General features: G+C 52.9%; 2 protein-coding genes across 4 annotated transcripts; one reads left to right on the top strand and one right to left on the bottom strand.

The window, feature by feature from the left end:
• Window positions 1-32: 32 nt before the first annotated feature.
• On the top strand, window positions 33-5324 carry CDC20 (cell division cycle 20). The gene is made up of 11 exons (XM_066555850.1): window positions 33-76; window positions 422-618; window positions 1166-1311; window positions 1944-2040; window positions 2578-2706; window positions 3047-3243; window positions 3571-3665; window positions 4011-4242; window positions 4352-4477; window positions 4649-4766; window positions 5063-5324. The coding sequence occupies exons 2-11, from the start codon at window positions 426-428 to the stop codon at window positions 5239-5241; spliced, it is 1512 nt and encodes a 503-aa protein (XP_066411947.1). The 5' UTR covers window positions 33-76; window positions 422-425; the 3' UTR covers window positions 5242-5324.
• A 3181-nt stretch (window positions 5325-8505) lies between these two features.
• ELOVL1 (ELOVL fatty acid elongase 1) lies at window positions 8506-22506 on the bottom strand. Of its 3 annotated transcripts, none has more exons than XM_066555408.1 (8): window positions 22478-22506; window positions 12201-12262; window positions 11575-11765; window positions 11335-11415; window positions 11072-11128; window positions 10639-10744; window positions 10350-10486; window positions 8506-9945 (listed from the first exon to the last, which is right to left on the bottom strand). In XM_066555408.1, the coding sequence occupies exons 2-8, from the start codon at window positions 12244-12246 to the stop codon at window positions 9691-9693; spliced, it is 873 nt and encodes a 290-aa protein (XP_066411505.1). In that variant the 5' UTR covers window positions 12247-12262; window positions 22478-22506; the 3' UTR covers window positions 8506-9690. The 3 variants fall into 3 exon arrangements, with proteins under 3 accessions (XP_066411505.1, XP_066411507.1, XP_066411506.1); XM_066555410.1 differs by lacking the exon at window positions 22478-22506 and adding an exon at window positions 18768-18867; XM_066555409.1 differs by lacking the exon at window positions 22478-22506 and adding an exon at window positions 14164-14191.
• Window positions 22507-23259: the final 753 nt, after the last annotated feature.

The raw sequence follows: 23259 nt of genomic DNA, 5'->3' as shown, positions 1-23259 counted from the left end.
ACCGGGGCCCCGTCCGCGCGCCGTTTAAAATGCTGCGGCGCAGGCGGGGTGGGCGAGCGGCGGCGGCGCGGCGGAGGTGAGCGTGCCACAGGGCCGGGGAGGCGGCCTGGAGGCGCAGTCCCGAACGGGGGAGGCTGTGGTGAGGCGGGCGAGGGAAAGGGAGAATGTCGCTTATCGGAGAGAGCCCCAAAGAGCGGCTGGAAGGGGTGTCGGCTGATAGAAAGGACCCCCGAGGAGCGGAGAGAGGGCGTGTCGGCTGATGGAAAGCGTCCCGAGGAGCGGTTGGGGAGAGTGGGGGGTGTCCGCTGGTGGGGAGGAGCGGCCGGAGCGCTTGCAAGGTCCGGTGGTGGGGAGGCCGGCGGGGCCTATCGGAGCAAGCTCAGTCCGGCCGGTGGGCACGGCTAACGCCGCCCGCCCGCAGGACCATGGCGCAGTTCCTGTTCGAGGCGGACCTGCACGGGCTGCTGAAGCTGGACACGCCGATCCCGAACGCGCCGCCTGCGCGATGGCAGCGCAAGGCCAAGGAGAGCGGCCCCGGGCCCAGCCCCGTCGGCGTGTCGCCCATGAAGCCGGCCAATCGCTCCCACAGCTCCAGCAAGACGCCGTCCAAGACACCCGGTGAGCGCCGGCTACCAGCGGCAGAGGTTGAGTGCGGGAGCCTCGCCCAGGCTGCTTGTCTGTAGCCATGGGGCTCTGGGCTCCCTGCCACGCTGCCCTACCGGCATGCTGCTCAGGCAGGAGGAGGTGGGCTGTGCTCCTGACAGCCACCCACCTCCTTCCCAGCAGGAGGGGCAGAGCTCTGAGCGCTGGGGCTGGCGAGCTGCTGATCGCCCAGCTGAGCCTTGCTGGCACAGCTGCATGCTGGGACCAGTGTGGGCGGGACTGTCAGCTGACAGCTTTACATCCTGTAAGCGTTTTTGTATCTTCCCCTTATCTCTGGACTCTGGAATTGTTGCACTAGACCCAAGGAGTTGCTCCACACAGTCCCTAACCAACTTGGTGGCAGGGAGGAAAATATAAGTTATTTGTGACTGGGTGGCATGAGATCTCAGAGTCCTACTTGTCTGGTGGGTGTGATATGAAAGAGTGCTGGGTTTGATCTCGTGAAAGCTCTAATACAGGCTGTTAAATAGCTGTAAGACAATATTTTCATATGCGAATGCAGGTAAATCTGGATCCAAAATTCAAAGCACCCCCACAAAGGCTGGGGGGGATCGCTACATTCCCAACCGCAGCACTATGCAGATGGAGATGGCAAATTTCCTCCTAACCAAAGAGAATGATCCTGCTGAGGATTCCCCTACCAAGAAGGTGAGCGTGTTGCTAAGTTACAATTACTTCAACAACCACTACTCCTTCCTGCACCTTTACAGAGCAGTTAACTATAGGTTCTTTCGAGTGGACACATGAGACTGACAAGTCCCAGCCATCACTACTTGCAGCTCTGGGCTTCAGGAGCCTAGGATGAGATTGAAGCTGTAGAGACTGCCATGCACTCTAAGCCTATGCTGCTTCTGGTAGCAAAATTTAGCTTTTGACTAATGAGGCTTTAAAATGTAGCAGGCAACAAAAACACAAAGCTGTGAGCCTATGCAAAGTGAAACTGCTGGTGGTAGCTATTCTAGGACAATGTCTCCACAGGGAACACTTCTGGAATGTTTTACACTGTGCTCTGAAAATCTGTTTATGAAGCATTTGGTCGCTTTGTGGCTGTGGCTTTTCCCACTGTCAATGACACTGAATTTGCCATTGTGTGAAAGTGTGAGCAGGACGATGCATGAAAGTCTGAGGAAAAACTGCTTTGACCTGGCTGTGTGTGACTGGCCCTTGCAGCACAGTCAAACATCTTCGGATTCTAAGAGAAGGGGACTTAGGTGTCTATTTAAATTGCAGTGTGGGAGTTGTTTTAAATACATTGCACTGAGGGTGATTTGTCTCTGTAGGAGCAACAGAAAGCCTGGGCAGTGAATCTGAATGGTTTTGATGTAGAAGAGGCAAAGATCCTCCGCCTCAGTGGAAAACCACAAAATGCTCCAGAAGGTATGATACAGGGTCTGTGTGAGCTGAATCAGCAGGAGAGATCAGGTCAGGGGAACAGCAACACAGAGGCTCTGTGTGGTCACAGGAGAAATCAACTGGTTTCTGAGAGCTGTACAGGCTGGAGTCTCCTTTCTTAAGGTTCCTGAGGTCGAGGGAGGGCATAACAGTTACAGTGAATTTATTTAGGAAAGTTGCTATGACTGCCAGTTGGTCACTGCAGTTGTACTGCAGGTTCCAAACCTTCATGAAGTCTGTAAGAGCATCAAACTCTCTGCTGTGCACTTTCTAGCTTAAACTGCAACTAAATATAATGGGATTCAAAAACCCAAGTATTTGTTAAATTTGTTTCCATGAATGAGGAAATTGTAGTTCACCCCTGTTCAGCAGTTCATACTGCCAGTGATTTTAGCGCACTGCACTCTTGTGAGCGTTTCTCTTAGGGCTTTATTTTCACTCCAAGGGATTCCTAGTTGGGTGAGCAGCACTCAGCTGGGAGGAAACTAACTCAGGTTAACAAACCTGTTCCTCTGCACACAGGCTATCAGAATAACCTGAAAGTGCTCTACAGTCAGAAAATGACACCTGGATCCAGCAGGAAGAATAGCAGATATATTCCTTCAATGCCAGACCGGATCTTGGATGCACCAGAGATCCGCAATGACTACTGTAAGTAGGCTACAGGGTTGAGTGCTGGGCATCCAGAACATTCTGCACTGGATTGCTGTTCCTAGGACAGTGTAACTGGGCTGCCTGTATTATTTTATGTACGCAGGCTAGCACAGACCACTTCTGAAGTGTCCCTATGAGCCTTACAGGGCACTGTGTAGATGCCTTGGAGCAGGGTACCTGGCCCCAGCAGCTGGGCATAGTGACACTCAGAGGGCTGCCCCTCACCTGTATGTGTGTGTGTGCACATGTGCACCCACACCTGCTGCATCAGCATGGGTGAAGGGCAGGGCTCTCTAGCTGAGCATGGTGTGACCTGCATTGCTCTTTCAAATTGTAGATCTGAATCTCATAGACTGGAGCTCCCAGAACTTCCTGGCGGTGGCTCTGGACAACTCTGTTTATCTGTGGAATCACGCTACTGGGGAGATTATCCAGCTGCTGCAGATGGAGAATCCAGATGTTTACATTTCCTCTGTGTCATGGATTAAAGAAGGAAACTACCTTGCTGTTGGCACAAGTAATGCTGAGGTTCAGGTGAATGCAGGAGAAAACTGGAGGTGTTTTCTAAGGATTGACAGAACTGTGGGGCCTGAGGACAAAACCTTGGCTGGCAAAGGAAGGATGCCATGCACCTGACTTGTCTTCCCTGGTGTTGGGTGGAACTGCCCAGTGTGCAAGGCAGGGTTTGGTTTGGGGGTTTTCTGATACATAGCATTACCTTCTGTGCTATAGTCATGAGATACACATTTTCTCTGTTCCCTTACTGAGAAAGCTGAATGCCAGAGCCTGTGCAGTGAGGTTCCTAGGGCATAGAAACAGGATTTGGTTTCTTCTGAAGAACTTTTTGCTTTGCCTCTCTAGCTATGGGACATTCAGCAGCAGAAACGTCTCCGAAACATGACCAGCCATTGTGCCCGTGTGGGAACCCTCAGCTGGAACAGCTACATCCTCTCCAGGTAAAGTAGAGAGTCAAGGGCAGTTTCCAGTTGTTGCAAACTCCTATCCCTCAATTTATGTGTGGCATGGGTTAGGGATGGCAGAGAGAAGTTTGTCCTGGCTTGGGATTCTTACTCAGCCTTATCTGTTGGGGCTGTGAGGAGAAGGCCTCTTTCCTGTATTGCAATTTGTGCTGAAGTTGTAAAGAGCTTGTGTGGGTGTTTCACTCACACCAACAGACCAGTGTTGCTGGTAACACTGGTTGAAACCCAGTGGCAGGTATAGCAGTCTTGCAACAACAAAAATAGATTTATTTGGGTGAAAATAGGCAGCTTGACCCTGCAAGCCTTCTCTTCTCTCTGCAGTGGTGCACGGACTGGGCACATCCATCACCATGATGTCCGAGTGGCTGAGCATCACGTGGCCACCCTTGCTGGCCACACACAGGAGGTGTGCGGACTCAAATGGTCTTTAGATGGCCGCTACCTGGCCAGTGGTGGCAATGACAATCTGGTGAACGTCTGGCCATGCACCCAAGGTGGGGGTGGAGACTTTGCTCCTGTACAGACCTTCACTCAGCACCAGGGTGCTGTCAAGGTGAGCACAGAGCTGCCACGGGCAGATATGTGTGTGCAAGGCAGGCATGCAGCACTGGCTGGGTGCAGGTTGCCTCTTGTATGTCTTAAAATGAACTCTCCTCTCTCAGGCTGTGGCGTGGTGCCCATGGCAGATGAATGTTCTAGCCACTGGAGGTGGCACTAGTGACAGACATATCCGCATCTGGAACGTGTGTTCTGGCGCCTGCCTCAGTACTGTTGATGCCCATTCCCAGGTGAGAGATGAACATCAGCCTGGAGACAAACACCTTCTGGCAGCACACCTACACAGAGCTGCTGGCTCCTCAGGCCCAGAGGCACAGGGAAGGAAGGGGACCATGCTCGCCTCCAAGTGGTGAGCATCAGCACAAGCATCTTGTCTCACCTGTGTTACTGCCTCTTTGCAGGTCTGTTCTATCCTGTGGTCAACAAACTACAAGGAGTTCATTTCAGGCCATGGCTTTGCACAGAATCAGCTGGTTATATGGAAGTATCCAACAATGACCAAGGTTGCAGAGCTGCAAGGTAGGTGGACAGAGCCTAGGTGGGGGGGGCCTGTTAGAGGTTGAAGACAGCTGCACTCCTTGGTTTGAGCCTGCAGCATCTCTGATGCAGGACAGTATCCAGGGCCATGCTGCTAGGAGTAAAGCATGCCCACGGGGCTGTGGAAGAGATACCATTGCTCCAAGTGTATGCTTGGGGTCTGAAATCATGCACAGCCAGTGGGGGGACAGCTATGCAAGCAGGCAGGGCTCATGGGAGCATACAGGAGCATGTGCTGATCAGCTCAGCCCTGACTGCACACTCCTTCTCCTCCTCAGGGCATACTGCTAGAATCTTGAACCTGACCATGAGCCCTGATGGTACAACAGTGGCCTCAGCAGCTGCTGATGAAACACTGCGGCTCTGGCGCTGTTTTGAGATGGACCCCATAAAGAAGAAGGAGAAAGAGAAGGCAAACAGTGCCAAAAGCAGTATTATTCACCAGAGCATCCGCTGAGAGCACAGGGTTGTTGTGGGGAGGGGGATATTTGGTTTACACACTGTACAGTATTTTAAATGTTAATAAACTGCTTAACTTGACTTTTTCTTAATGGAGGCTGATGGAAGAAAAAGCCATGGCTCCTAAACCCAAGTCCTTCTCCCTGAGGCTGGGGATCTGGGCAAGGGGTGGAGACCTAGGTCTTAAGGGCTAGTTGACAGGCCCTTGAGCCTTGCACAGCGCTGAAGGAGGCTGTGCAAGGGCTGTACTTCTGTTTCTGTCCTAGCGAAGACAGATATGTCGCCTGCCCCATCTAGATGCTGACTACAAGCACAGCAGCTCCACCACAGGCTCAACTGAAAGCACAGCATGGCTGTGGCCTCAGTTAGTGTTGTCCTGGCCTATCTCACAACCACAGACCTTACTGTGGCTCTGCAGGCAGATCTCAGTTTGTCTTGTTAGCTACAGGCAGCCGTCACTGCCTGCTTATGGTGCTCTGGAGTAGAATAGCTATTGGAAAAAAAAAGGAGGGGGGGAAACATACAGCAACAGCTGTAATCACCCCAAAGGCTGGAAAGGGGCTGGCACTGGCATAAAGCCTGATACAAAACAAAAGGTTAGCTTACACTGCCACAGCCAGCCTGGATGTCGTGCAAGAGCCACACAAAGCACCACCAACCCTGTACTCAGCCTTCAGTCATGTATTCTTCCAACAACTCTGATCTCTCTTCCTCTCCTGCTGACACGAAGCCCTGGTGCCTTGCTGAGGCTTCATGCAGGGGAGCAGGCACCAGGGCTCAGCTGACATTTATTGGAGCTTGACTCCCCTACACTTGGAAAAATGCCTTTTTTCCATGCTGAACTGTGCAAGGGCGAGTGGCAGGAAACATATTTGAGCCCTTACCTGACCAACAGCCAGCTCAGGCATGCTGCTCTGCATGGTGGAGCCATGGTGTCTGAGGTTGTGGGGCTGCACCAGACCCATCAAGCCTGTCCTTCAGCTGCACCAGCACTGCCAGGGGCTGCTGGGGACACTGCACAGCTGATAAGCACCTTGACCTGTGCAAAGCAGCTCCACCAAGCCTGTGCCTCCCATCAGCCCTCAGTGATTAGCTGAGGGTGGATTATTAACTGTTTTCACCTTTCCCTCAGCACAGTACCACACTGTGCCTAGCACCAGCTCTGCCTCCTGAGCCTTACACCAGCTGGAACCTTCAAAGGTTCCAACTTGTGCTCTGCCAAGGCCAGTGAGTGTGTAACCACACCCACCAGAGCACCCCCCCCCAAAGCTGATATGGGGGGCACAGTCTCAAAAAACAACCACTGAGCCCAGCACCTTCCCAGAAGTGCTGTGCTGCTGGTGCATCCCCACTTGGCCACTTGGGAAAGATCACAGGAGGTCCAAACAAGGAGCTCTCCCTCAGACACAAATCCTAGGACCAGAGCTGCCTCTAAAGGGGAAGCAGGCAGGAACTCAGATGCAAGGTTGGGCTCTTCCACAGAGCTGTGCTGCTGTTGTAGGAGCCCTGCCCCACACCCCTGCACTTGGTGCTAGGAGTTAGCACAGACTTGCCCTGTAAGGCCACAGCTGATTAGGCCTTCCCTGGTCCCTGACCTGGAAGGAAAGTTTTATATGCCAAAAAGTTACTGTCATTTTTTCAGTCCCATGTAAGAGCAGCTCAGCTTTCTCTCACAGACTCTTTCTCCTTAGCACATGCCCCACAGCCAGATGCTGTGCATTACATAGCCCTTAGTGGACCTCTGAGCATTACTAGAGGGTAATGATAATGCAGGGTCTTTGACCCCATGCTGGTCTCTTACAGTCCTGGAGTAAGAGCAGAGGAAGGAAGTGGGCACTGATCCAGCAGGCCCAGTAAACACAGCCCTATAAGGTGTGAATTCAGTTCACAGCATGACAGCATATTAATTACCAAGTGCCATGGCCAGCCCATAGAAGAGCACAGCTAACAGGAACAATTGGAGGAAGGGAGAGCAGAACACATGCAGGGAACAGCCCATTCTAAAATACCAAGCATAAGTAGTTTAAAGCATTGTTACTATTTTGGGCAAAAGCAAAGACAATCCTATCCTTAGCAAGAGCCAGCGGGAGGGGAGAAGGAGGCTTGACAGGAAAAGGTCCATGTCAGCTGGACCATCAACCTACAGCTCCTGAAGTGGTGATTTCTGAGCACTGACCTAACATTACACACCACTTCAGCATGGACAAGAACAAATTCTCATCCAAGTCTTTACTCCCAGAGAAGCATCAACAACTGCAAGAATACTGCCTGACTTCTTACATACAAGGACATTCAGTGCTGTAGAAGAGGGTGATGGCTGTGTGCTGTTTAGGCATATTAGCCACACCACCAGTTCAGGGCACTTCAAGATGCTTTCCTACATTTCAGAGCATGGCCTTGAGGTGTACAACAGCCCAGGTCAGATGAGCAGAGCTCTCTCACACCAAGCTCTGCTCCAGGGCTTTAGCTGGGCATCCACCAAAGCCCTCCCACCCCACAACCCAACCCTACAGTGAAACTCAGCATCTGGAGGCTGCTGATCTAACACATTCCTCCCAGCCACATGCTGCCCAGCTAGCTCCCCACTCTTCTTCCCAGGCTTGAGTCAGCACCCAGGCTGCCTTCTGCTCAAGAGGGCCCCAGTCATAGGGTGATGGGGAAGGCAGCCCTACACCCCCAACAGTACCAAAGGGATACCAGAATGAGACAGTTGGAAAAATAACAAAGCCCAGCCAGGCAAAGATGCACTTCTGCAGCAAAAGCAGACAGCAACATTAACATTCCTCTGACCAGCCTGAGCTACATTGTGCACAGAACCATGCTGCAGGGGCATTTACAGATAGGAGCAGTTTTTGCTTTGACAGATTCAGAAAGCAACAAACTCAGGTTTCCAAAGTCTCTATTCCCTGCTCTGCCATACCTCAAATCCCCATAATTTCTGAAAAGCAGCAGTTCTTCCTGGGCAGGTGGCCCAGGGCCCAGCCCACACCCACACTCCACCCCAGCCATTTTTTGACAGGGTGGAGTCACTTTCACAACAGAAGCCTTGACACACATCCAGCCCTGAGCACTGCTCTACCAAAACAGTTGGAAACAATCTGCCATCTGCTTCATCAGCACACAACTATCACCCTCTTCCCCCAGCACAAACCTGCTACACCAGCTGTTTCTCCCAGCCCTGCCTTCAACCACGCTGGGCAGGACCAAGCACCTGGAAGAGCTTTTGCTTATAGTGAGCCAAGAAAACAAGAGAACAGAGCCATTTCTCCTTCTGTTTGTTTATTTGTGATAGAAGAGCAGCCCAATCTGACAGGGCCTGGCTCCTTCACCTCGTCCTCGAGGCCATCAGCATGTTTTGGTTACAATCAGAGCAGGTGTCGGGCACCAGGCCAGGAGAGCTGCTGCACTGCCTTGCTGAAGTACAGAGCACGTCTTCACACAGGCCCAGTCAGATCCACAAAGGCAAGAGGTGCTCACTTAAAACCACCCTCTACTATGCTCAGGCTAGGCCAGAGCAGGGCTGGACCCAAGCAGGAGAGCCCAGGAGCTGATTTTAGGGGCAGTTATTGCTCAAGTCTTGAATTTACAAGAATGGAAGTGGTCCAAGACTAGGCTGAGCTTGGTCTTCCCCCACTATGGAGCAAGCCACCAGCTGCCTTAGAGGATCAGGTAAGTGTGGCTTAAGCACACACTGAGCACCCAGCCCAGGCACAAGGACAGCAAGGCAACCTGGGCTTATCACAAGGGGGAAGCCTTTCAGGCTGTCACAGACCCTGCTGTATACTAGGCACAGGGCATGGGTACCGTACTGGGCAGGTCTGGGCCCTTAAGTCCCATAAGTACTGCCCCTACGTTCTCCACTGACACCTGGGCACAGATATGCCAGGGCAGGACTCCCAAGCTGGGCACACAGGGACCAGAAGGGACATGCAGCACTGTGGCATGGAACAAAGTGGCACAAGGCATCGTAGAGCAGGAGCACTCACACATGAGCTGGCAGTAACAAGCAGCTAGGGATGAATCTGCTCATCCATACAAGCTCTTGTGAGCCAGGGAAGAGGAGAGGGCACCAGGACAGGAAGCGGTCTCTTCTTTTGGTCCTACTCAGAAGGAAATGGCCCCTAGGCAGAAGAGCCAGATGTAGGCACTTGGGGAAAGTTCCTTTGGAAACACTGGAATGGGACTGCAGCCCCACAGCTGTGATGCAGGCAGCTGCCTCTCTGCTCAGCAACACTGAGAAACAGCACAAGCCCTCCCAGGAGCAGAAGTGGCCCATGGCTGCTCAGAGCAGAGGGGCTGAGCATGCAGACAGGGGACAGCAGGACTGGGCACAAGGGTACAACAGTCTGTAGGCACTTTACTTGGCTAGTAGCACCCAGGAGCAGAGGGACAGGTCCCAGCTGCCTCTGCCCCGGGGCTCTCATTGGCTCTGGGAGCACTTTACCCTCTAGTTGGCTTTGACCTTGCCATTGGTGACAGTGCCATTTTCATGGATGCTGCTACCGTTGTGCTGGGCTGCTTGTTGAGCCACCCTGGGCAACCGCTTGCCCTTGGTGTAGGACTGGTACCAAAAGTTGGAGAAGAGGATGAAGAAGATGGTCCCATAAATCCAGATAAGGTGAATGAAGATGGGGAACTGGTATTGGCAGTTTGGCATGAAGTAATACTGGGAGATGTGGACGGAGACAATCACAAACTGTGCCTGGGAGCAAGGCAGAGTAAGAACAAGTTATTAATGGGAGCAGGGCCAGGGAACCCACTAGAGACCTTATTTTTAAAGGCAACACCTAGACTCCTTTCCTAGTCTAAAGCAGAGTTCCTTATGGTGAGGCATTCAGCAGCAGCTGGAAGAGGCAGGCACAAGTCTCAGAGCAGCATGTGCCTCTCACCCTCCCAGCACAGCTACAGCCCAGGAGCTGAACAGCACCCACACCCCAACCAGGCTGGTAGGGCTATCAGAGGCCCACAGTGGGGCAGAGCCACTCAAAACTCAGAGCAATACGCTACAGAGGGGACAACTGCTGCTGGGGCTGCACCTTTCAAAGGTACAAGGGCTGGCTTGCCCTTCACATCAGGCACATGCTCTGCTCTACCATACAGACTCACCAGCTGGATGGCTGTGATGTGCTTCTTCCACCACAGGTACTTCTGAAAGGCAGGTCCTGCTGCTGAGAGCCCATAGTAGAAATACATGACAACATGCACCATGGAATTGATCATGGCATGGAATGAGCCCATTCCCCCTGTTAGGATAGATTTTCCATAGTGTAAGTCAATACTCCACAGCAATCAGCACTACACAGAGCTGCTAAGAGCACAACAGGGCCAAAAACCTCTTCTCAGCATGCTGGGGTAACCCTACCCAATCCCTGCACCCAGGCAGTTGCCATCTTACCTGGACCAAACTTGGCTCCCCACCACCAGCTCCATGGCAGAACAGAGTGGTGGAAAAGGTGCAGGAATGTGACTTGCTCATTCTTCTTCCGCAGGACAAAGATCACCTGCAATGAAAGCCCAACAGCATTAAGAACCTGCAGCCTGGGAGCAGCTAGAGCAGGCTGGGCCACTAATCCAGTGTGTGCTCTCAATGATGCTTTACTCCCTCCCCACTCATTGTCATCACCCATTAGGTCACCCCACAGCTTCCAGAGCTGAAACATGTAAAGAGTGGCCTCAGCACCAACAATCCAGGGTGGCCTCCTTGGCAGTGATGCCAGACAGAAGCACTACCAGGTCATACTGGAAGGGCTGCAAAAGCACCTACCCCAAATACACTGGGCTTAGCTCCCTGCCCAGCAAGTGGTGAAAAGGCCTTCTCAGTAACTCACCGTGTCTGTCAGTTCGATGAACTTGGAGAAAACAAAGAGCCAAGCAACACTGACCATCTGTAACAGAACAGGTTAACATCAGAGACCTACCTCAGCCTGAACAAGCCCAGTGAGTGAAGGGCTTCATACAGTTACCCCGGCATGAAACCAAGGCCCAGAGACTACACATCATCTGCCTCAGGAAAGGCAGGAGCTGTGACCCTGCCATCCAAACAGAAGCACTAAAGGCCCTCCCACTTATCGGGAGAGGGATGAGAACTCACCCTGAGGGCCTTGGGGTCCTGTGAGAAGTCCACAGGGTCACATCGCCAGGTGTACCCAGTGAGCCACCCTGCCATCAGGAACTGCAACAAGAGCATCATCAGGGTGAGGCCAAACACATCACCCACTGCACATCAAGTTCTGCACAGAAGGGCAGGGAACAGCCAGGAAAAGGGTTCCCCATCACCCACAGCCTGCACATGCTGCTTTACACATGCCTGACCAAGCTACCAATAACTCACCTCATAGACTATGTAAAGGGAGAGTCCCACCAGAAAGAAGTTGTATAGCACCATGAACTTCTTCAGGTTTAGAGGCTTCCTGTTGGCCATTAGCCGGGGACCCAAGGATAGGACAAAGTAGACATATCCCAGAAGGATGCCCATTACAAGGAATGGGGACTGCATCAGTGGATAATCAGCGATGCGGGGGTCTGCAGAGAGAGCCACAGTGCAGAGCAGTTAGCATCCTCACCCCAGCCTGCTGCCAGCACTGCTACTGCCACAGCAGAGGCACGGGCACAGCAATCCTGCTCTAGGACACGAGTGCAAGTAGGGAAGCAGGCTGGGAGCAGAGGCTGGTGAAGTCAGACTCAGCACAGTATAGCCTGAAGCCATGCTGCAGGGCAGCCTGGAGATCATCTGCCCAGGAGAACACAAGTGCCCCAAAACAATTTACACAGGCACTGATGCAAGACAGCCTCATAACAGGCAGTACAAAACCCCCAGAGTTGCATCTGTGTAAGGGCAAAGGCAGGATGCAGTTACACCAAGGGCTGCTTCAGGGATGACAGACCATCCCCCGGAGCCTCTGGCACTAAAGCATGTAGTGCTACCTGTCTGATAGCTGGGCAGAGCCAAACACTGACCTGCTTTCTTCATGAAGTCCTGATACATAGTCACAATCCCCTCCATGGTGGTGGCAGTGTCTCTGTGGAAAGAGGCAGGGAAGATCAAGCAGCTGTTTTCCCAGGACAGCAGCCTACAGAGCACAGCCCTGCAGATCAGTAAACTCCAAGCCCAATTTCAGAGAAACAGTCATGTATCTGGCCAGTGTTGCTTTCAGCTGATCACACACCAGAATCCACTTTCCAGCTGAGCTACAGGCCTCCTCACTTCTCACAGAGCCTGGCTCTGTTTCCCCAGCTCTGCTGGGAATCCCATCATCAAATGCCAGCAGTCCTTCCCTTCACTCAAGGCAAGAGCCCCACATTTCAAGCCAGCTAGGAAAGCTTCCAACCTCAGCACTGTATCTCCAGCCCCTTAATCTTGCTCCTGCTGTACAAGCTCAAGCATTATCATCCACAAGCACCATGACATTGCCAGCAGCATTGGCAGCCATACCACTCAGCACACTTCTCTGTCTGACCCTGGAGCAGAGATGCAGGGCTGGCCCACTCTCCACAGCACAGTGCCTTTATGGTCAGCTTTGGGCTCCTGCCAACTCATTCCCACCACAGAAGCAGCACATCACCACTGGCAGGCCCATTACATGAGGAAGGAAATCCATAGGTTCAGAAACAAACATCACTTTCTGATGTCAAAGTTCCTGGTTTCACATCCTTGCACAAAACCCTCTGGACAAGAAACTACTACCACATAACCTAGTACCTCAGAGGCCAGGTGCATCCTGCTTGGCAATGGCATTTCCACTCCCCTTCCAGACAAGAGAAAGCCCTAAGGCTGCAGAGAGAAGGACTGGCACTCCCCACACTTGCTGATCCTCAGTATGAACACACACTAGAAAGTGATCTGGGCAGATGCTCTCCAGAAAAATCAGGAAGGGTTCTTACTGCTGCAGGTAAGTTTTAAACACCCTCACCCATTCCCTGTGCTCCCCAACCTCGCCCCAGCCCACAGAACACCAGAGCAGCAGGAAGGGAGGCAGAGCATAGGCCCAGCCTCATCTGACTCATCCATCTGCAAGGGAGGCATTCCCCACAGCTGCTACCAGACACTCCACCTACCCCTTCCCTCCAAGAAGGTGCACTGGAGTCACAGCCCATGCATGGCCTGGGGAAATGGGTCCCCAGCCCAGTCTTCCCAGGAGGTATATTGCTGCCACCACCAGGAAGCACATGGCCTCTTCCAGACCAGCAGCCAGGAAGCTGAAGCCAGAGTACCCCTCTTCTGAGTAAGGTCCCTGAGTACTTGGCAGCCACTGCCACCTCAAGCCCTCACCAGCCAACACCAGCACTGCTCCTTCAGCTTCACAGCAAGAGGAAGAACTCACTGCCATCTTTGCTGTAGGCAGGGTGGCAGCCGACACTTCCTGTGCAGAGCTACCAGGCACCTCCATGGCAGGCTTTGCCAGCAGTAATCTTCAGGGGGGCCTGGCACACACCATTCTGGCTCACCATTCCCTGCAAATCAGTTTGGTGCAGCAGTGGTGCTGGCTCTGTGCCTGCCCAGTCATCCCTTCTGCATTCCTCCAGACTGGGGAGTGCCACCTAACCTCTTTGCAAGGGCAGCAGGCAGGAAGAGGTCTCCTCCTTCACCACGATCCTCCAAAACACCCATTCCCCCAAGCAAGGCTCCAGAGCACTCTGCAAAGCCATGCAGCCCAAGGACAGAGCCCAAGAAGTTTTGCTGTGTTTCAGAAAGCAGAGAAGGTGGTTCCTTGTGCCATCTTGGAGGCAGATAGAGCAACAGGGCAAAGCCCATTTAGGACTGATGCCCCCACATATCAGGGGCACCTCAGCAGCAAAACACCTGTTCACCCTCCCAAGCAAGGTTTCAAAGGGTTTAATAGCAAGTAATACTCACTTGTAGTATCACCGTGATGCAAAGTAATATTTAAAATTCTGGGTACTGCCAAGATAATCCACTCACCATGTGCAGCAAAGGCCAGCTGAAAGTGTAGCAGGAACTATTGCATCCTTAAGAGACACTCAAGGCTCAGCTGTGGGAAACACAGTAAGCACAAGTCTGGAAAGCTGCTGAGCTTTATGTTGCTCTAATGGCTAAGAGCAAGCTCCAAACTTGTCTGTCTAGTTTTAGCTTTCAACCACTACATCCAGCTACACCTTTATTTGCTAGATTGAGGAGCCCTCAAGAGTCAGTTCCCAGCAGAGGCACCTGACTATTCAAGGTCTGTGTTTATCTTATCAAGGTGAATGAGTCAGCCTTACTACAGGTCCAGGGCAGAGACAAAAGTCCTGCCGAGTACTTGCCTCTCTTGAGCAGGCTAGGATGAGAAGAGAGTGTTGGCTGTCTTTGAGCTCAGAGCTACATCTCACACTGCAGGAACACACTTCAGCTCAGACACTATGGATCACTTCCCTTACCCTGGGCCACAGTCTCCAGTACCACTGGCCAACTAGGACCCCAGCTCAAAACAATTCAGGGTCCATGACAGCTATTCCCCCAAGTAGTGGGAGAAGCCCATTTCAAACCAGGACTGGCACAGAAGTGCCCACCAGCGTGAACAGTAACAAGTCTGTCTTATTGCTGTTTTGTGAAGCACCTCTGACACTCCTACAGCCACACATGCCACAGGAAGTTGGAGGCATTGGACTTGTCCTGAACACAGGCTCTGGGCAAGCACCAAGATGTCTACCAAGACAAAAATAATAGAATTATGCTACTAGTAGAATTATAGGCCCTTATGGAAAGGACCTGTAAGTTTTCCTTGGTTTCTCTAGGCAGAACAACATCCTCCTAAATTAAGCTAACAGAGCAACCACATCTCCAGAGAAACCCCTGAGGTCTTCAGGTCTTTGGGAGACCTGGCATCTGTCCCCACTGGCATGCTACATCATCCTACATCAAAGTAGCCAAAGTATGCCTATGCTCAGTGAACAGATGCAGGTATGTCTTTCCCTCCTCCTCTGCCCCTCAGGGGGCAGCCACTGACCTTGGGGTGTTGACAGTTGAGCAGCAAAGTGGGAGTTGCAGGGCACACTCAAGAGTTACCTTCACTAGGCAGGGGGGTGTGAAGTGCACTTGCCTGCCTAAACCATGACTGCTCCATGTCAGCCTTTCTGCTGCAGGCAGGGGTTTTCCAGCACAGAGCACCAACTGTCCAGGAACCTGAACTCTCCTCTGTGCACAGCACCCTTCAACACTTTGAGAGGGGTTCATCATCCAGACAGGCATCGGCTCTTACTGCACTCCACATCACACACTGCAGCTGTTCACAGCTCAGTGGTTGGATCTGTCCTCTCTGCACATAGGGGACACTTTAACTCCTCCTAAATCCTGACCTTCTTAAGCAAGGAGTTGGGAACAGATGCAGAATCCAAAACTGAGCCTTGAACATCTGAAGAGAAATCAAGCAAATAGGTCCAAGCATTCCAAATGAGCAGGAACCCTAGGGGCCCAAACACACCCTAGATGATACAGAGAAACCTTGCAACACATCTCCTATCTCTCAGCAACAGGGAGTCGCTTCCCCATGTCAGACAAAAAGTTCCCACTATTTGCAAACTAGGGTATCAGGCCACAATCTGCTCCAGTAACCAACATCAAGGATTAAATACTTGCTTACACCAAGCAATGTGTAGACTGCATATTTCCAGCAAGCTATAGAGCTAATTAATGCAACTTCAGCAGCAACAGCAAGGTCTTTTATGACCAGCCCCAGTCAGGCCACAGCACTGTCAGAACCATGACACTGACAGAGACCAGAGTTAGTTTTGTTAACAGCCTTTCAGGGCACACATCTCCCCACACAACTATCTGCAAGCAACAGACTCTGCCCCAGACATTGAACACTCCTACTCCTCAGCATTCAGGTCAGAAATCAGTCCTGTAATAAGTGCAAAAGCAAACACCCTCATCTCCCCACTAGTTTAATTAAAGGCAGCACCAAAACCATCTGCTAGGTGGCCACAGAGCTGCCACCCCAGGGAGAGCTGGCAAAGGGCCCTTGCTGAACTGGCTGAAGCAGGCCTGGCCCTGTAGGGCTTCCCAGGGAGTAGCAGCCCTCAAAGGTCAGGAGATAATCAGTTGGCCAGATGTGAAACTAACTCACATCCCTGACCTACAGGCTGGCAACAAGGCTGGCTGCCTGATGCAGCTTTGAGCTCCACCACCTGTCAGGAAGAGGCATCTTCCTCCCCCAGCTCCCCACCATGGCACCTACCCAATTGCCTGGCATTCCAGAAAGTTACCATGGGGTTCAGCAAAGGCTGCACACAGCCCCATGTGCCCATGGACTATATTCCCCTGCAGAAGAGTGGAACTGATCAAGCCAGCCACAGACAGGGGTGTGTACTGCACACACAAGGCTGGCACCACAAAACATCACCACCAAGGGCTGACAGCCACAGCTCCAGCAGCTTTCCTGAGCTTATGCACAAGCGAATCCAGCAAGATGAGCAACATGCAAATTTATCTGCCCCAAACAACACACAGGCAGCAAGGCAGTCAGAGCAAGACAAGAGAGAGAAGGAGCCCAGCCAGCAATAAGCTGCAAAACCCTGTTTTCTATCAACTCTGTAGTGGGATCACTCCAAGACTCAAGTGTACAGTGAAGCACAGAAAACTGAATTTGGATCCCCACTGTCTGCTGCTCTGTGCTCAGTGAAAGGGAGAGAGGCTTGTAACCAGGCAGTACACGCTTATTTCACACACAACATCTCCTAACACCAGCTCAAACACATGCAGCAGAGGCCACTCAACAGGAGAGCTGTATTCAAGTACACTTGCATTCCTGCTAAAAATTTCAGCCATTCACTAAAGACTCAAGTTAAGATAGCATTGTCCACATGCTTCCAAAGTAATGTTTTTTCTCAAAAGAAATCAGTATAAAGACATGCCTGTCACCAGCTCACCAGCCACAGAAGACAAGTCTGGCAGGACAACCAGAGCTTCTATGTTTTAAGTGTGGAAAGTCACACCAACAGATATGGGCAGTAAAGCAACTCTGCTAGCCTGGCACCTCAGCTCTTGAGGACTTGGGGCAAACTCTGATTGGAATTTGAGAACAACCACTCCCAGAACTCCAGTCACAACTTAACTACAAAGATTTCAAGGAAACTTTATGCTAGCAGCACCAGATAAGTTTTCCCATTTGAATCCTATCCATTAGTCATTTCCTCTGGCTCACATGCTTCATGCTGAGTGTCAAAGGACATGGCCGACAACCTGGTACCGTATGCTGTACACCAGCATATTCTGAAGTCAGTACAGGAGGTACTGTGAGACATAAGGGATGCCAACTCTCAAAGTTGTGATATGTAACAGCTCTTGCAAGAGCTGCCATTGCAACTGGTGAGGGAATCACACTGGCTGGGTGCTGCTCCTGGCACATAGGACCCAAGTGGCAGGAAGTGCCCTGCCTGACATTGAGCAGTTTCCTCATCCTCACCAAGTGTGTGTTAATACCCTACCACTCTCTCACGCAGTGGCTGTAAAACCCTGAGGCCTTTGGATAGCATCCTACAAACAGATTAAGCTCTCTCCTTCCCATACTCACTGGAAGCAGGGAAAGCAAGAGGAGACTCCCACATTAGCAGGAGAGCTCTGACTGACAGTGTGGCACCTCACAAGTTTTCAGGGAAAGGGGGACATCCATTGCAATAGGGTTTGGTAACCTCGTACAAAAATCAAGGCAGATAATCTCAGACTTCAAGGTCCCACAAGAGCACACCAAGAGCAGTAAGAGGTTTAATATGCACAGCATACTTTTTGCAGGGGCAGCACCTCCTCAAGCTGTAAAGAGTAGGTTTACTCCTTATCACATTCAAAGCCAGTGGCTGCATATTCAGAGAACCGATATCAGTAGAGATGAGAGCAGATGAGATGAGAAAAAAAAAAAAACAGACAAGGCAACATTAGAAAGAAAATCTGACATAGCAAGAAACAAAGGAGTAAAGAAGTGAAGGAAAAAAGAAACAGTATGAGATATCAACAGAAATGGGAAAAAAAGGTATTTCCTTTCTGAATAACCATATTGATCTCTGTCACTCCCTCATACAGTACCAAGTGAAGGGGGAAGGTAGGGATGGCTGAGCTCCCTCTCTGAAGTGAAAGCACCCAGCAGCCCCCCAGAGTGCACAGAGCACGCTCAGGAAGGACAGAGCTAGGCCAACTTCTAACACCTGCATCCAAAATCAGGTCAGCCTTCTAAAGCCACCTAGCAAAGAAACAGAGTACCTCTATCTGGAGGTGGGACAGGCTGTACCACAGCACTCATCTCTGGTTTTAATCACTATGCAAATGCCCCAATACAAGGTTTCACCTCTGTTCTCACAGCCCTGGCTGTAATCATGACACAGTAATGATTAGTGTGCTCTGCCCCACTCAGGCCAGCACATTAATTAGACAGGTACAGCAAGACAAGATGGACATTAAAATCTACAAGGCAAGATGCAGAAAGGAAAGACTCACAAATTCCCCCCCCAACAGCTTTATTTTGACTATTCAAGAAGACCAGGTATGAACCCAGAGACACTTCTCAACAAGACAAGGGGCCACTGCCTGGAACTTACCATGGCACCAGCTTTGGGTCCTGCACCCTCCACACCAAGAAGGCAGTGCAGTCACAATCTTCTAACAAGAGAGCAGGACGTTCTCTGACAGTATGAAGATGTCATAGTCCAGTAGCACAGTATATGCACCTAGAACCCAACATGCCTGAGGCTTAATGGTTACTACATTCAAGGAGGTTCACAGCCTTCCAAGCACAAAGAACGTGAAGTATGAAACCTGACTATCTCAACACAGGTGTAGATTGACCACTCAAAGTCAGTGCACTTGCTTCTACAGCTGTACAGACATGGAAAGCCTCTTAGGGTTAAATAGAAGCAGCATGAGTTATAAAATCTGTGTGTGCACAGAGCAAATCTTAAACTATGAGAGCAAGCTAGCTGGTCTGATCCACAGGGTAAGAGAGCTCCTTGCCACAAAGCTGGAGAACTTGCTGCCAGTGACAGCTCACCACCCCAACCCATCCCAGAGCAAAGAATCGATCCTATGACACATGACATCAAGAAACATCAGACCCAGTTACCACCTCCACCACCCTCAAGCCACTAAAGGCTCAGAATGCAGACAACAGCCTGATGGTGGGGAAGAGGCTGTGGCAGCTGCAACTTGTCATCTCTGAGCAACAGCAGCCCCACAACTCCTGCAGGGAAGAGTCCTGGCTCCTGGGGACCGTCTCCTCCCTGTAAGAGCCCAAGCTGCCTCACCTGTTTGACTGGCAAGAACCAGACTTTCCAGCCCAAGTACTCCCACCATCTGACAGCCAGCAGGGCACAACTACCAGAACTCCAATACAAAAGCACAGAAACACAGAGCATCTCTTGGGCCATCACAGGCACCACTCCCAGTGTCCCTCATAAGCATCTCAGGCTGAGTGTTCACTGTGCTGTAACCCCCAGCAGAAAAGAAGAAAGCATTCACCTGTAACATTCAAGGACAGCACCTAGCAAAGCACCTGCTCCTGAGACCAGCTTCAGAGGTCCCTCAGGATGCAAAGCTTTTCTCCACCAGGAGAGAAAGGAGACACTATCCAACTTCAATAAGCTCCCTTACTTGTCTCTTACATATGGTAAGAGACACCTCTAGGTCAGAGTGAGCTTTTACTCCTTAGTCTCAGTTTTAACAGTACTTTCATATTACACTTCCTCCCTGAAGGACCACATAATCCCCCCCCAACTGGCTTTCAGGAAACAAAAATAAGAACACAACATAAGGCAGGACCACAGAGGCCCAGGCTGTGTGGGTGGCACAGCTTAATCCCCACAGCAAGATGTAGCAAGTAGATGCTGCAACAACTGGCACCTTGCTGTTTCTCATAGGAACCGGCTATTAGCAGCAGCTCACACCCATGAGCTAGAGGGGCTTCCTAGGAAAGAGATAAGGCACAGCAGTCTCAGCCAAGCCCCAAGGACTCAGCCAGCTGTTTGACTCTAAACTACCCTCAAGAAGCTGCCCAGCAGGTCTGGTGGGAAGGTCAGCTCCATCCAGCTAGGAATCTGCCCTGGCTGCATTCTGGTAGAAGAGAAGGTGGTCAGTTTGGGACAGCACAGCAGGATGGATGCACTGCTGCACAGACAATCCTGGCCTCCAGGATGGGAAGAGATGCTCAGAGGAAATGCACTAGCAGGTAAAGCATCCAGTGTTATTCCATGCTGCCCACTGAGTATAGGAAGGAGTGTTCACCCCACTTTTCCCTCCCTGCCTTTCAGACGGCAGAACCAACACGATCAGTCACAGGGAAAGCACCTGACAGCCCCTCTACAGGCAGCAGCCCAGGCACTGAGGCATAGATTGCCACCCCCAAAGCTTAGCCTCTTGTTGCAATGCCTATTTATGCTGCCTCATTTAGTCTGTTACAACGTAAAAATAAGTAGCTTTCCCAGCTTCCCCTTCGCTACAACAGAGGAGCAGGCCCACGGAAAGAGATCTACACACCATGCCCAGAACTGCCAGTGGTTATCGAGCCCACAGTGGTCAAGGAAGCACAGACCGCTGTGAACGACCACACCAATGCCAGGCCAGCCCGAGGCCAGGCAACTGCTGCTACCAGGGGGCTGACAGTGACCTCCTCCTCCTGCTGCTACCAGGGGGCTGACAGTGACCTCCTCCTCCTCCTACCGCCGCGTTCCAGAGCGAGGGCCAGCGGGAGGCCAAGCACCTACACGAGCCGGCACTCAAAGCTGACATTGTGTCGCAGCAGCGGGGGAGGCCTGGTACTGCCACCCTGCCCGGGGGAGGAGGGAAGAGCCTTCTGAATGGTTACATTGATGCCGACGGCTGGGTAAAAGAAAGCTGCCCGGCCGCCGGGGGCTGCTCGCGTCCCGCTGCAGAGAAGCCCCAGGAGACCACAGCCCTTGGCTGCTCAGCGGACCCGCGGCTCAGCCCGGTGCCCACGGCAGGAGCCGGGCAGTTTCCCGCTCAGGCTTGCTGCCATCCCTGCCAGTCCCTCTGGCAAAGGCCCCGGCCCCGCTGCCGCCGGAGTGAGCGCCGGGTCCCCCCGCCCGGGCGGTTCCCGGCCCGGCTCGGGTGTGGCGCGGACGGGCCCGGAAGCGGGGCCTGCGCGGCTGGGAAGGGCCGCAGCGGGCCCACAGAGGCCCCGCGCCGCCGCCGCGATGTGTGCGGGTTCAACCACCTTCCAGCGAGCCCGCGGGGCTACTCCGCTGCCTGTGGAGCTGGGACAATCCCGCCAAAGCGCCAACAGGGCGATGGCGATCTCGCTCCTGAGGCTGCGCAGCCGGCGGTCCCTGAGCAGGGAAGCAGGCGTACCCTGGGCTCGGGCCACCGGCCAGCAGCGGGGAGGCAGCCCCGTCACGGCCGGGACCCAGCGAGGCCTCTGGCAGAGGCCGGTGTTTGTGCCACGGAACACAGCGTGGAGGAACAGTCCTTGCCCTCGGCCGGCCGGGAAGGCATCCCAGCCTCGCACGGAGGGGCCGGCTCTGCCCCGAAGGAGAGCGGCCGACTGCGGAAGGGAATTGCGCCCTTCCCTGGCACCATGGGTGCGCTGAGACAGCGGCACCAGGCTGTGAGCCAAGGAGCACTACAGCTCCTCACAGGACCCTGTTGCTTTTGAGAAAAAAAACCACAAACCCAAAAACCACTTCAACAGCTCAACTCGGACTCCACTTCTGTCTCTCCGTCTGACACGGGCAGGTTTGCACACCGGTGGATTTACCACACGGTACTACGCGTGCCCCCCTTTTCCGGAGGGGTGACAGCCTCTACAGCCGCACCCAGCGTGATCACCCGCCAAGTGCACGTCACAGTACCACAACACCCATCCCACCCATCAGGCCACGGCCTCCCCACCCCTGTGCTGAGGAGACACCACACACCTCCTCCCATGACCGTGAGCATCCCAGGTGAGGGGAAAATGGACATATACACACACGAGCCTCCTCCAGCAGGCGACTTAACAGGTGCCAAGCAGCACATGGCTTCCCCGGGGCAGGACCCACCATTCCCGGCAGCAAAGCTTAACTCCCCAAAGCAGCTAAACCCTGCTAAGGCCTTCTCAGCATCCTCCGGCTCGGCAACCACCTTCCGAAGCCCCCTCAGCACATCCCAACGACCCACCGCTAACCTCGGACACCCCCACCCAAACTCTCCCTCGCAAACACCCCAAACGACCGCTAGAACAGACTAGACATCCCCAGCCCGGCCCCCGCCAGGCCAGAACGAGCCCCACAGCCTCCACCCCACGGCCACCCGCACTCACCACCAGCCGCACCCCGTTCTGCCGCCGCCACGGCCGCCCCCGCCATTAAAGCGGGAAGCCCCGCCCCTTCATCGCTGCCGATTGGCAGAAAGTGCAAAGTCACACCCTCAGGAGAGTCGCGGCCAATCAGCGCGCCCGCCGCGTCCCGCCCGTTCCATGGCCACGCCCACCACGGTCGTGCTTGAGGGCCCGGGCGGGCTCTGCCTGTGGAGTCGAGCGGTGTGAGGGGAGGGTGGAAAATGGCTGGGAACGGATGCGGCTTGCGGCAGGGTCAGCGAGCGGTGCGGAGGGCTGGCTCGAGGGTGGTGGTGACGGCATGAGGGAGACCCGCACAGGTCCGTAAACCTGCGGCTCAAGGGCTCTTATCCCCCTCGTGACACCGCAACAGGCACCGCGAGCTTTCGGAGACACCGGACAGAGCCCTGGGACGCCGGCCCGGACGGCGGGCAGTTTCCAGAGTGTTTCCGTCCTGTGGCGCCTCCACATCCAGGCCAATCTGCATCCTAAAAAGTGGCCGGGACTTGAGTCGCGCTCGCCTGCTCTGAAGGCGTTTTCAGAACTCACTATTCTAATTGTTAGGAATCATCTTCTCATTTCCAGCTTAATTTGATGCACGGCTGGTTAATAAACACTTGTTCCTGTGCCAGCGTTGTAATTTATCTCACCACGGTCCTGCCTTGGTGTTCGTGCTACAGTGTGTTTGTAGACTGCAATCATCTCCCTCTCAGCCATTACAGGGAAGACTAAACAAGTTTTTCCAGCATTTTCTTACTAGTCTGCCT

This window comes from Molothrus aeneus, chromosome 9 (genome assembly GCF_037042795.1).
Source record: "Molothrus aeneus isolate 106 chromosome 9, BPBGC_Maene_1.0, whole genome shotgun sequence".
In the NCBI taxonomy this organism is placed as follows: Eukaryota; Metazoa; Chordata; class Aves; order Passeriformes; family Icteridae; genus Molothrus; species Molothrus aeneus.
The sequence above is the reverse complement of the archived record's forward strand: the minus strand, read 5'-3'. Positions and strand labels throughout refer to the sequence as shown.

Coding starts and splice junctions, on each gene's coding strand:
- CDC20 (XM_066555850.1), top strand. CDS start 426: ATGGCGCAGTTCCTGTTCGAGGCGGACCTGCACGGGCTGCTGAAGCTG. Junction 1,312..1,943: donor AGGATTCCCCTACCAAGAAG/GTGAGCGTGTTG, acceptor TTGTCTCTGTAG/GAGCAACAGAAAGCCTGGGC. Junction 2,707..3,046: donor AGAGATCCGCAATGACTACT/GTAAGTAGGCTA, acceptor TTCAAATTGTAG/ATCTGAATCTCATAGACTGG.
- ELOVL1 (XM_066555408.1), bottom strand. CDS start 12,246: ATGGAGGGGATTGTGACTATGTATCAGGACTTCATGAAGAAAGCAG. Junction 11,766..12,200: donor GGACTTCATGAAGAAAGCAG/GTCAGTGTTTGG, acceptor CTCTCTCTGCAG/ACCCCCGCATCGCTGATTAT. Junction 10,745..11,071: donor TCATCGAACTGACAGACACG/GTGAGTTACTGA, acceptor CTTTCATTGCAG/GTGATCTTTGTCCTGCGGAA.